At 38.5% G+C, this 13,764-nt stretch overlaps 1 protein-coding gene across 1 annotated transcript in view; it reads right to left on the minus strand.

Annotated features, from left to right (window-relative positions):
- Positions 1 to 9,566, minus strand: part of LOC141622741 (midasin-like) — a 35,114-nt gene extending 25,548 nt beyond the window's left edge. The window contains exons 1-17 of the mRNA XM_074438737.1: positions 9,191 to 9,566; positions 8,741 to 9,087; positions 8,093 to 8,177; positions 5,845 to 6,107; positions 5,539 to 5,718; positions 5,132 to 5,289; positions 4,499 to 4,608; positions 4,261 to 4,380; positions 4,084 to 4,162; positions 3,563 to 3,685; positions 3,411 to 3,489; positions 3,236 to 3,332; positions 3,024 to 3,155; positions 2,885 to 2,941; positions 2,611 to 2,787; positions 2,343 to 2,468; positions 135 to 1,883 (exon numbers count right to left, since the gene is read on the minus strand). Coding sequence (XP_074294838.1) covers positions 135 to 1,883; positions 2,343 to 2,468; positions 2,611 to 2,787; positions 2,885 to 2,941; positions 3,024 to 3,155; positions 3,236 to 3,332; positions 3,411 to 3,489; positions 3,563 to 3,685; positions 4,084 to 4,162; positions 4,261 to 4,380; positions 4,499 to 4,608; positions 5,132 to 5,289; positions 5,539 to 5,718; positions 5,845 to 6,107; positions 8,093 to 8,177; positions 8,741 to 9,087; positions 9,191 to 9,295 — 3,987 coding nt within the window. The 5' untranslated portion in view covers positions 9,296 to 9,566. The remainder of the gene's footprint in view (positions 1 to 134; positions 1,884 to 2,342; positions 2,469 to 2,610; positions 2,788 to 2,884; positions 2,942 to 3,023; positions 3,156 to 3,235; positions 3,333 to 3,410; positions 3,490 to 3,562; positions 3,686 to 4,083; positions 4,163 to 4,260; positions 4,381 to 4,498; positions 4,609 to 5,131; positions 5,290 to 5,538; positions 5,719 to 5,844; positions 6,108 to 8,092; positions 8,178 to 8,740; positions 9,088 to 9,190) is intronic.
- Positions 9,567 to 13,764: the final 4,198 nt, after the last annotated feature.

Genomic DNA, 13,764 nt, shown 5'->3' on the forward strand with positions numbered 1-13,764 from the left:
CTGCATACAGTCAAAACCCCAACTTCATCAAACCGAACGCCAAGGGAAAGGCCACCTATGAACTCAAATATCTAAACAAGGAAAAAAAAAAAAGGCAGCTATGAACTGCTTCAGTTAACAATCGTTACAGTCACCTGATTATAGAGCTCATGAGTCTTCAGTTTTACTTTCAGGTGCTTCTCCAAAACTTCCTGTACAGTATTCTTCTCACTCTCATCGCGGAGTCGCTCAGCCAAAAGATAATAGCCATCCTTCGCCAAGTCCTCATAAGAGCACCCATCTTTCTGGAAACGGCTAGCCCATCGAAACAAATCTCGTGGAGTTATAAAACCATGTTTTCCAGCAAAGACTTTACTCTTCTGCCTAATCTTCTGCAGTTCCTTCATAACATCGATCATCTTGTCGGCATAACTGCGAGGGATTTTGCCCCGTCTCTCCAGAATTTCAGCCAACTCTCCCTCGGGTATTTCATCAACATGCAACTCAACAAAGCGATTACGAAATGCACGCGAAAGCATTTTACGCCCTCCATAAAACGTGGGCGGATTCTGAGTGGCAAACAACATAAAATCTGGGTGAGCACGAATAGTTTCACGAAGTTCGGGCACAAAAAGTTCTCTATTATCATCCAAGAGCCGATTTAATGCTTCTAGAACATCAGAAGGCGCAAGATTAAGCTCATCCAGGACAATCCAGTGCCCATTTCGGACAGCCTTAACCAGAACACCTTCATGAAATACAAGCCTCCCACTTTCATCAGTGATATATGAGCCTAGATATTCTTGCAAATCCGTATGCTCATGATTGTTGATACGCACAAACTCATGACCAGTTTTTGCAGCTAGATACTGCACCAGACTAGTCTTCCCGCTCGACGTTGGGCCCTGCAAAAGAACAGGATATCTCTTGATAAAGACAGCTCTAGCCAAGCTCCTTATGTGCTCCTCAACACTTTTGGTTAATACATAATCTTGCAGAAACTCTTCAGATCTAGCGCTTTCATTGACGTCCAAAAGACGGTCTAGAGGAATGGGGACAGGTAATTTAATATCAACACCAAAGAAATTTTTGATTATACTTTTATTCATCAGATCAGCACTTCGACCATCCAACAGGGTCATGAAGAACATGCAAAATCCATCATAAAGGGCTCTCTTAAATCCAAACTTGCTAGCTTTTCTTGTGTATTCTAAAGCACGATAAAGAGACCTTAGACTGTATTGTGGCCTCTGATTAGCACCATCCTGCAATGTTTCCTCAGAATCACTCTTTGCATCTTGGTAAAATTTGACAATCTTACTTACTAGATTTTTGTCCCTATGACTATCGTCAAGAAATTTATTAACAAAGAGAGACAAATCTGCATCACCCAAAACATCATCCACAAAATATTCGGTGAACCTGCTACGCAATGCATATGGCAGATCCCGCTTCCCAGCATCAGTAGCAGGGTTCATGCAAGCAAACAAGCGGAAATTAGGATGTCTCTCTACAAAAACGCCATTTTCAGCTAAGCATAACGAACTACTTTCCCGATCGAGGACGCCAATGATTCTTTGCAAGGTCTCTAGAGGAGCCAAATTAACCTCATCTAGCAAAATCCACTCTCCGTTTCTAAGCGCTGAAACAAAGACCCCTTCAACAAATGAAAATATCATTCCTGATGAGGCAAGAATTTGTTTCCTGGCAATCTCAACTTTCTGGTAAAAAAATTCCCACTGCGTCATTACTTCTTCTTTCAGAGGTCTCTTCCGCTTAGTTCCAGGTCCACATCTACCTATTTCAGCAACTCTTTGTACAACCTTCTGAAGGCCGCTCAGAAAGCTGGTCCAGTGTTTCTTGTTGACGTGTTTCCTCAGACTGGAAAGAAACTCATCATTATCCTGTACAAATTATAGCAGCGTGTCATACAAGGTTCACAGTCGATGCAGATAAGACAAACTACCTGCCAGTTTTAAAAGGCATGTGGCACTGTAGCAATGAGGGCCGGTGGCGAAAAAACACAAGCACGAAGCAAAGATGAGCACTTCACGAGTTCACGCCCACGCCGCATGCCGTTTTCACAAGAAATTACGTATTTTCAGAATAAAGAATTGGGCATCAACCCCCTTTTTTGCATTTTAAAGAGGGCTACCATGTAATATATGGATACAATTGGGTAAGATAGGAAAACTTCAAGGAAATAAATATGAAATTCACATAGCCCTGCACACCGCTTGGTACACATTATGCACAACGCACTTTTAAGGCACCACGAGGGGCTTTGGCTAGTGCCACACACAACATTGACCTGAAAATGTGACCAACGCACACGTCTCTACAGTAAGCTTTGAAGTTGATACCTTTCGAGAGAAGGTTACTGAGAACAGAAGTTCAAACTCCTTGTACAGAGGCAAGCATATATGTTGTGCATCTGTTGGTTTAAATCCACCTATCAGGTCAGCTACATCACTCTGTTGACTTAGATTCTGGAGCATCAAATAACAAAATGAATCAGAAACAAAATAGTTTAACAGACAGACATATCAAACAGAAGTCAGGAGAAAGGTCCTGCAAATACGATAATAACACAGAGTGGAAAGAAGAGAGCACAGAAGCTTAAAAAGATACCAGAACACTAAGCTTTTGACCAAGTCTTGCAGCAAGATTCTGCACAAGTGTAGTTTTCCCAGTTCCAGTTTCACCCACCAGAAGTATGGGCTCGTTCCATTTGACAGCACACGCTATCCTCTCCAGTACATGAAAAGAACTACGAATCTCGACAAATGGTTTAATTTCATGTAGAACCTGTGGCACAATTAGTGAAAGACAGTATGTGACACTCTAACAACTATCTCGGAAAAAAAATTATGAATGTCAAGGCAGAAATATTCATTCAACTTACAGAATCCTCCCTTCGTTCAAGAGTGACTCTTCCAATTTGCACAGCTCCACGCAAATTCTACATATTCGAGTTGGAGAACTTATATAACAAAGAGCGCCAATCAAAACAACTTCAGTACGAGATTTTAAACATAACTAACCTGAAGTATGGGTCTATCACTATATAAAGTTTCAGCTCTCGAAAGAGGAACAGCCCACATCTTTGCTATATGTCCAGCAATTGCCTGCCGTTTAACTCGTGAAGCAGAATAAGCGGCAAAAACATCGACAGCCTGGAATGAATATGTTAAGTCCTTAAACCAGAAAACCTAGTAATCCGGGAAAAGATGAAATTGAAAAATAAAAAATCTACCTCTCTATAGATCCCACTGCGTGTGTCAACTGACAGGCCATCAGCACTGATGCTTACGCCTAATCCAGTAATTCTTTTGCACCATTTCAGAAGATCCCTGAGAAGTGCATTGCCTTAGTAGAAATAAGAAATCACGAATTATTGTAGTCCAATGCACAACAATGGTTAAGCATACCTTAAAGAAAACTTGCTGGAAGAATTAATATTTGAGGGCACAATCAACTCAAAAGCCCCATTAAGTAATTCAAATGTTTCTGCAAGGGAAACACAATCGTAAAAACATGCACAACATGCCAAGATTGCAAGCCCATAAGGAAGAATAATTACCGGTGAGCTTCTCAGCAATAGCCTCCAAATTTGGATACCACGTACTCACAACATTCACTAAATCTGTGGAAGCAGCTGGCTTGACCATCACTCTCCTCCAAAAAGGAGATAAGGAACTCTTACCTTTAAAATTGAACAAAGTTTGTATTCTATCAAATTATCTTTTCAGAAAAAGAAAATGATTCTTTAGTAAGGATTCATTAAGAAGCTTGGCAAATCAAGAAATATATAAATATATCATGAAACGACGTCTTTGTGTTTGCATACAGAATAAGGCTACGAACATCTGATTATCCTTACCCTACCATAGGATTTTTAAGCTATGGTAGATCAAAAGCTTCTGTGCCAAAAAAACACAGAGTGGAAAGAAGAGCGCACAGAAGCTTAAAAAGATAATGATAGAGACCCAAGACAGACATACAAGGGCAAATTGGAGTTGAAAAGAACTCTGACACGTAAAAGAGACAGTCAAAGCTCACGACATCCAAAAAATATCATTGAGAAAGAACTGCTTCACAGACCTTCAGTACAGTGATATACATCAGCCTTCGAAGTTGAAATTGTTGAAAATAATCGAAAACCTCCAGCTACTTTTATAGCCTGCAAATAAGTGATTGCTAAGAAACCCTTCTGAGACCCCACCAGGTTAGATATCATGTCAACATAAATCACCAATTCAGAATCAACGAGATGACTACCTCTCCATAACCAGTCAGAAAAGAATTATTACCCTCCAGAAGAGGTAATAAGATGGACTGCACATCTGAAGCTGATTGATCTATATTTTCAAACACCACCCAAAAGCCACTTTTAACAGCCTGTTTAAGGGTAATCATTCGGTGACTAATGAGAACGCCTCCGTGAAATAAGAACATAGAAAATAAGAGCCCAAAGCGGCAAGCACAACAGTAAATAAACATAAAAACAAAAGACAACCTGAGTCAGGGGACCTGGTTGCCAACGGAACTCGCCAGGCTGCTCCGTACAGACATAGCTTCCAACTAAGGTCTTTCCGTCAATATGTTCATCCATGTGAATTGAAAGAACTTGTGGCAGGAAAATGTAAAAAGGAAATATACAAAGATAGTCAATAGGTACGTCAGACTTTTTTTATAAGTAATTTAGTGTATCAATAAAAGGACACTAATTGGAGGAAACCCATGCACAAAAAAAAAACTCCAACGGGGTATTGCAGTAAACAAAAGGAGAGCGAGAAGATAAAACTCTAATGAGACAACAGAGATTTGTGTTATGAAGATGCGATAACACAATCAGCAAGAATTTTTTTTTTTTTTCCTGCTACTATTAGAAAGCACCGTCTGGGATTTTAGATGAGGGAAATGTAACGAGGAGAAGAACGTAAACCACTCCATTCCTAGAATACTAGGACTAAAAATATATTAAACAACCAGTATGACATCACATTTTCATTGTTTACCGTCTACCAACTACGGTGATGACAACAATTAAAAAGACCAAGGCATACAATCAAGGAAATTTAATATAAAAGCAGTTTCCCAATAGAAATTCAAATTTACTGTGATGAAAAGACATAATAAATAGAGCTACCTTGACTTCCACTTTCCTCAGCTAACTTATTAAGAAGGGCAGTCTTCCCACAACCAGGCGGGCCATACAAAAGAACAGGCCATCTCTGATTGACAGCCATTATGACCCTCTCAAAACTACTCTTCATCGAAGTCGTCATGAGAAAAGGTTCATAGTTTCTGATCATTTCGAAAGAAAGAAGAAATATGACAATAAGTAAGGGAGTAAAGCAAGCATGGATGTCATTCTGATAAAAAACAGAAAAAGAAAGAACATGAAGAAAAAATTCTTAAAAGAATTTAGAACCGGATAACTAACAAGAAAATTTTTGAAGTATATTAATAGATATCATAGAGTTACGGAAGACCATGAAGTCCAATACCTCGTTGATTGGGATGACAATAATAATCATGTAGACAACAACATACCTTATTAAGCATTTTCTAGACTTTTTAGGAGGTGCATGGTCAAGAAGCTCCAGCCCACTAACAGCCATGGAATCTTCGCCAGTTAAAACAGTGACTCCATTTGAAGAATATGAAGCTTTTGTTATGGTCGTGTACCAAGCAGCCTTTTCTATTGACACATCCCAGCAAAACTCGCGCCACCTATCAAATGCAAAAGAAAGAAAATTAGTAACAACCCGACTTAGAATCCCATTACATGTACTCTACATGTTTCCTTACACCTGATGGCTGCATTAGGATGACCAAAGTGTGCACGTTGAAACTTACCTCGACAAACATGTTAGCCCTTCTACAGGTTGTATGCCAAAGCTAGCAGCCTTGTTTGGTAATCTCAGAAGAACACACAATATCTGGACACCCCCCCATCGTATATCTCTAACAATCCCGTGATCAGATGAAGCATCAAAGCTTCCAGACTGATTCACCAGATCCAGGAAACAACACCAATTCCAACGGCTTGAAAAGTATTCCGGTTGTAGAAGGAGAAGTCGATAAGATGTCCAGACAATGTCTCTCAAATGTCCTGCAACCTGCAGGAAAACAGAGACAGAAAGTACACAGAATGTTAATGACTACAAAACAGCACAGTAAAACATGAATACAGTTGCAACAGGAAAGGGAATACAACAACAGTGGTGAGAAATAAGATTTTTAGTAACCCCTTTACTTTGAGCCTGTATAGGAGGGTGATTTTATAACCTATTCTTATAGGGTTTCGTAAATACTCTGTAAACAAAAATAATGACTTAGGTTCTTAATTGAATTTCATTTTTCTATGGAGCCAAAGATTCATTACTCTTTTGTTCGGATTATGATGGAATAAAGCAAAATGTCTCACTAAGGTGACTGCACTTCTTTCAATTGAAGTGGGGTCTTCGGAAAAAGTCTCTTTGTGTTGCTAACACAAGGGTAAGACTGCGGACATCCGAAACAGTCTCGTTGAGTGTGGGACTTGCATGATCTAAAATTGTCACAATTTTAAAATTGGATCTAGTTGCACATAATCTCAAATGATTGGGGAGTAAATTGAACTTATGGAAACATTTGGGGGTAAACTGCACCTAACACCAAATGTATCGGGCAATTTGTTATTTTCGCCCAGCGAGGTAAACCTTGACGTCACAAAACAATATTATGAATAGATTTTCAGAAACATCAAATCACTGAAACCTAACTATACTCTTATATGGGGGAAGTTTCTAAACATTCATCAACACAAAAGGGTATTTTGTCAAGGAGTACCTAACGTGTACCCTCTTTGGCATCAAGGAACCTGATTTTTTGTTGGCCAGAAGTACCAAATATTTTGTGCTATATTGTCGCGTGGTACCAATTGCCAAATGGGATCGGAGTTTAAAAAGGCAACCTTCCGTCAGTTGGCTAATGAAGCTCCTTTTTTAGATGTTTTCTTCCCTCCAATTTTTCCCTCCTATTAGTTCCCACCAAAACCTTCTCTGCCTATTTAGTATCTTTATCTACTCCTTTATTTCTCTCCAAATTCATCCTCCCACAACCCAACATGCCAACTTATGCTCCAAAACAACTTCAACAAAGTTAAGAGAGAAATGCAGATGTGGGTATTCCTGCTTGTGAGAAAACATCATGATGCTTCCAAAATTCATGTTGAAGGTTTATGTTTTGCAAGTTCTACAGTTCCCAGACGGATATGTATAGCTGCTAGTTCTTCAAGTGGATAAATGAAGACATGACGTATGGACAAAGGAATGTTATCAATCAGTTGTTGAGTGTACAAAGGCGTCTCGAGAACGACTTGAATCAACAAAAGAAAGAGGTAGATGGTGCAAGGAAGCTTGAAATGCATGTTAGTGAGCTGGCTTTCTGAGTTGATGTTTCTAAAGAAGGAAATAAAGAAGCACAAAATAATGTTAAGCTTAGTACTTTTTGTAATCTGTGATTTATGCAAAAAGGGGTACTTTATATTCCTGCTATTATAATGGGTTTGTCTTTTAGTAAATCCTGACTAATTTTCAGCCCTTCGTTGTAACTTTTGTAAGCCATGAACTTAGTTATGTAATGTAATGAAAGTTGAAGAATGCAATGAAATTAGATGAGCAACATGTGTTTGATTTCACAAATCTGTCTATATATTAGATGTTTCAAAGTACAAACTTGACATTGTTTTATACAAAATATAAATTTGACTTGCAATGATCTTCAGTTTAATCACAGTAAATGTTAGAGCAACGTAAGGTAAGAAAGAGGGAGCAGTATAGTGGAAAGAAATTGGAAAGTAAAAAATGGGAGTTGGGGAATGTAGGTAAGTAAAGAGGGAGTTGGGGAGGTAAACTAATGAGGGCTCGTTAGTCAACTAACATAGGTTTGACTTTTTGTAAAGTCAGGCCCCATTTGGTAATCCGCGACAAGCTAATACAAAATATTTGGTAATTCTGGGCAAAAAAATAAATTGTTAGGTGTCTTGGTGCCAACGAGGACAAGGGTTAGATACTCCCTCTCAAAAATCCCACAAAAAATTGACAAAAATGAATAGACTTACATCTGTACCCCGCTTAGAAATAGAAGTCATCTCAATAATACGAGCAAATGGCGGACCTCCGAATTCATAGTAGCAGTCTACAACCCTAAAAGAAAAGGGGGGGGCAAGTTCAGCATATATATTTATATCACACGAAGTTCATCAACAACTACAAGGAAAAAAAAGTGAAAATAAAAGGGCGATCACGATTTTTTAAATCGCTAAAGCATTTCACATCTAGTGAAGAGTACTAAGAAAAATAGTACTCTTATATGAGTTTTATACCAGACAAGTTGCATTCCTCCGATCATGAGAACTGATAAAATGCAAAGATCGGATTTCATGATCGAAACACCATCAGGGAAAAAAGGGTAGCTACTTGTGTTTAGCTACTGCCCCACTATTTCTAAAATGCTCCAAGTATAGCAGCTGAAATTGCATGGATGCAGCGAGGAGCATGGAAGAGATTATCGTTTTCACAACTCACAACGAGTAGACGAATACCATACTATTCATAACAAAATGGATAGATGCCAACAATAATAAATACTCCATAGAACAAATGCCGCGCGCACAAGATTAAAACTTTCAACATGTTGATCAATATAAACGAAACCAAACAAGCTTAACCGAAATCAATGCCAAGAAACACTAAACCCGTGTGCGTACCAATTGAGAAAAGGTGCCAAATCAAGGACACTGCAAAAGGCGCGACCAGCAAGTTCATGAAGATCCAAAAACCTCCCATGGTTCGAATACACCTCAATCACTCCAACACTCTCTATACCATCAAATTCTTCACATCCAATAAAAAACCTATCATCCATAGAATTCAAAATTCCCGGAGAATTACTAATCCACCTCAATTGTGGCACCAATTTAAGCAACCCAATAACCTTTTCGACAATCTTTCGAGCAATAGGGCGAAAACAACCGATTATAGGTATTGTATAGCTAGGATGCAAGAACACAGTTGCCAACAAACTCACCACCTCTTCCTCATTCAGCTCATTACCCTTCAGAAACCAAACACATAAACCAAAATTAATCAATTCAATCACAAATTAATCAAAAAAAACAACACAAATTCATTAAATTAAGAAAACCCAAATGATATACCTTTGCAACCAACAAATTAAAGTTGGGTATTGAACTGAGTTTAGTACACCTGAGAACTAGTCTCTCTAACTCCATATGCAAACAAAAACTCCCGTCCAAAGACATCTTGTTAAACCCAAGTTTTCGCCTTTTGGTGCCGAAAACAGTGAGAAAATCAAGAGGGATAAAAGGGTTTGTGTGATTGAAGATAGTGAATAAGAGGGATAAAAACGCCTAATTTTCGCAATTTATAAAATTGGTAATTGTAGACGTTTGTAGTTTTGTGTTGAAAAATGAAATTAGGGTTTAAGTAGGGTTTTGGGATGGTTTGGTTCTTAAGGTTTTTGACAAGGACGGAATCCCTTAAACTTACTAACCTATCGGCGCAAAATGGAGGCGGTGAATAAGACTGTTTTTTTTTTTCTTAAAATATGACAATTTAAATGTAAGATGTAAAACTAACCCTGCCTAATAAATCGAGTCTATAAACATGGTTTGAGCCTTTAAAGTGAGATAGATAATAGGACTCATATCCACCCAAAATATATCACACATGCTGACATGCACAATACTTAATCGGTCTTGACTTGATAAAAAAATGATTTATTTACTGAGGTTTTTGGAAAGGAAGTCGTATGAGAAATGATATTACGGCGCAAGAGTTGAGGGCTTGAGGTGTTGAATATAAAAGTTTGGTTCCAAAAATAAAGAAATAAATGGAGAGATGATGCGGGGTAATTAGAAATGTGAAATTAACTTAATCAAATAAATCGATTTAATGGGTTTGATCAGAGTTTTGAAAGTTGGTTAGGTAGAATGGTGTAGACATGATTTGAGTTACACTTGACTCGACTTGAATTGAATCGTGTATGAGATTTGCTAAGGTGAAATTGACCGACTTGGAAATAATACGATTTAAGATGACATGTACAACACTACATCTACTCATCTAGTTTGAATTTACAACACACCTTCCTCATCCAACGCAATACAACTATCATCAACAAATATATACCCCGTCATACCTTCGAGCATTTGGAGGATAAAATTAACAACAGGTTGGCCGGCTGGTCTTCGAAGAAACTCTCTTTGGCAGGACGAGAGACCTTAGTTAAATCGACCCTCTCAACTAGGCCCTGTTTGGCAAATAGCAGAAGCAGATTAATGATAGCAGATAGCGTTAGCAGAATACGGTTGGCAGATTTTAGTAGCAGGTTTGACCATCATATGAAATTAGCAGAATTAAGAAAGCGTGTTTGGTAATTAGCAGATTATAGGACAAATCTACCATTTCCATGTATAAACTCAATATGCTATTACAATATGCTGCTATTAGCAAGATATTCAAAAAAATGAGATTAAGCCAATATGCTATCTGAATATGCTATTAACCAAACATGTAAAATTAGTAGATTGATTGGTCAAACTACTATTTAAGCCGGAATCTACTAATTTCACCTAATATGCTGTTTACCAAACAGGGCCTATAGCTAATTATAGCATGCAGACAGCTAAAATTCCACGGACGATATGTGATTCTATTGACAAGAAAGCACGTCGATTCCTTTGGGGAGGAGATGAGAATAAGAAGTCCATCCACTTAATTAAATGGGAAACAATACAGCAGCCGAAGTCTCGTGGAGGGCTGGGTATTGTTTCAGCGAGACAAGCAAATGCAGCCTTCCTTACAAAACTTGGGTGGAGAGTTTTAGCTGAGCCTCAGAGTTTATGGTCAAGAGTTCTCCGGGCCAAGTATTGCAACAACAGGTGTGACATCGATATCTTTCAATCAAAGAGCAACATGTCAAATATATGGGCTGGGATATCGTCTCAATCGAGAACCATTGTGAGGGGAACTGCGACGGCAGTCGGCAATGGCAGACGGACGCTATTTTGGGACCATGCTTGGGTTGATGGCATTTGTTTATCAGATAATGTGCTAGCCCCTATTCCAGACGATATTCTAGGGGCAACAGTTAGCGAGATGTGGTGTGAATCTAACGGCTGGAAATGGGACCTATTTGCTGACTACTTACCACAAAACGTGCTGCTCAAGATCGCCTCAATCTCACTCGTCAATGATCCGAGTTTAGAAGACTCGTTATATTGGCAGGGCTCATCATCGGGTAAGTTTACTATTAAATCCGCCTTAGGTTACTTGAAGGGTATCGACTATGATCAAAGTCCTGAACCACCAGTATGGCGTACTATTTGGCGCTTGCCGATACAACAGAGGGCTCGGGTATTTCTCTGGTTAGCAGCTCACGGCAGATTGATGGTTAATGTCAATCGGGTTAAAAGAAATATGGGAGACGACCCATTATGTCCTAGATGTCACGGCTCAGAGGAAACGGTAGAGCACTTGCTACGTTCTTGCTATGTCTCGAAACAAATTTGGCAACTAGTCGGGATAGATCCCTCCAACAGCTTCTTTTTCGACACCCCCTTCTTGACTTGGATCACGCAGAATGCTAGTATTGATATCGAATCATCCATCGAAGACTGGCCTATGTACTTTGCTATCACATGTTGGTGGATATGGAAGTGGAGGAACAACATTGTTTTTGGAAGGGATGATGATAACCCTCTACATCCGCGAGATTTTCTGTACCAACAATTCCATAGCACCAAGCAAGCATTAGATCGCCATAATATATTCGTGCCTATTCCACGCAGTCCAAGAACGGAGATATTCATCCGTTGGTCACCTCCTCCTCACGGGTGGACACTCCTAAACACAGACGGAGCCTCTAAGGGTAACCCCGGACCAGCAGGAGGTGGAGGTATTTTTCGCGATGAGACGGGTAATTTTATTACTGCATATTTCTTTTCATGTGGACATTGCACTTCTATGAAGGCGGAACTCCTAGCATTACTAGCGGGCTTAGAAAGAGCTAAGTCCCTTAATATTACGAAGCTACTCATCAATATGGACAACTCTCCCTGCGTCAACCTCATAAATGAAGACCAGCTGGTTAGCAATGGGTTGCAATTCATTGTTAAACGCTGCAAGGATCTCATACGAGGAAGGCAATGGAGCGTCAAGCTGGAACACTCGTTCAGAGAGGCGAACAAAGCAACGGATTTCTTGGCCAATAAAGGAGTTAACGCAAGTACTTTAATTACGCATTTAGATATTCCTTTTAATGAACTCCGTCCTATTCTTAGGGAGGATGTCTTTGGAGTTACAACTCCACGTGTAATAGCTAACAGTTAGTATCGGGGTCACGCCCCTCTTACGCACCAAAAAAAAAAAAAAAACAAATATATACCCACCCATCTCATTCCCCTCCAGCTAAGGCTCTGTTTGACAAAACTAACTGAAAAGGTAGCTGAAACCTGAAAAGGTAGCTGAAAACTGAAAAGGTAACTGAAACCTGAAAAGGTAACTGATAAGGTAGCTGAAAATTAGGAACTGATAAGATTACTGATTATATAAAAATGTGTTTGACAAACTAGCTGAAAAGGTAGCTAATTTTGGTAAAATGACGTAAAAATATATGAAAATTATTTAATATTATAGAATTAAGGGGTACAAAATGAAAAATAAGTCATTTCAGGTACCTGAAATGGTACCTGATTTCTCAAATGCTACTCGAGGTAGCATTCCATTTCAGGTACCTTATTTGACCAAATAACTTACTTGCCAAACACTTCCAAAAAAATCAGGTAACTGAAATTTTGATCAAATAAGTTACTTTGGTCAAATAAGCTACCTGAAGTGTCGTGCCAAACGGAACATAATTCTCGTTAAGGAAAAACCGTCAATCCAATATTCGTGGATGCATATCAGTCGATTGCCCGAAAACCAACGACATAGCCGCATCGTATTAGAACCACGTAATAGAAATTGCCATCATCAAAGAGAATCCACGTGCGTTAGACAAATTGTCCTCATATTTAAAATTTAAAATTCATAACAACTCGTCACATTCCTACTTTGATTTCTATTCTATTACATTGAGTTACTAACTTATCCCCTTTTCTATTTGCATAAACCTTAGTTTTATAAATTTAATTAACAAACTTAATCCATAAATCCTAAATTCATAAATTTAACGGGTAAAGTAATTGAAATAAATAATTTTAATAACTAGAGGAATTTGAATATTTGATTACGTATTAAGAAGAAATAAAAAATAAAGTGGGAGAAGTTTAGCAATATGAGGTAGTACCTCAGACCTTGTAATTTTTGAGCATATACACATTTTTTTCTGAGCATATTACCATTAATAAATATAGTTTTTGAGCAATATTATATTTTTTTAGTGTAATGTTTTAGTAAATGTGCTCAAAAACTTTATACTAAAGCAGAACTCAAAAACTTTAAAATAAAGCTCAGAAAATAATAATAAGAGGTACTACCTCAGATGTATAGTCTATGAACTGTTAAAAGGGTACATGATGGAAATTTCATAACAAAGTGTATTACTCCTATAGTCCTATGATATACTCCGTAGTAAAAAAAATCCGTATGTGCGAAAAAGTAATTCCGTAAATTATACCTGTATTTCCGAGTTGCTTTATGCCCTAACCAAACGAGAGGCCTCCTTAATAGCAATACCACGGGTCCAATAGCGCTCCCAAAAGGCCAA

This window comes from Silene latifolia, chromosome X (genome assembly GCF_048544455.1).
Source record: "Silene latifolia isolate original U9 population chromosome X, ASM4854445v1, whole genome shotgun sequence".
Classification (NCBI taxonomy): domain Eukaryota; kingdom Viridiplantae; phylum Streptophyta; class Magnoliopsida; order Caryophyllales; family Caryophyllaceae; genus Silene; species Silene latifolia.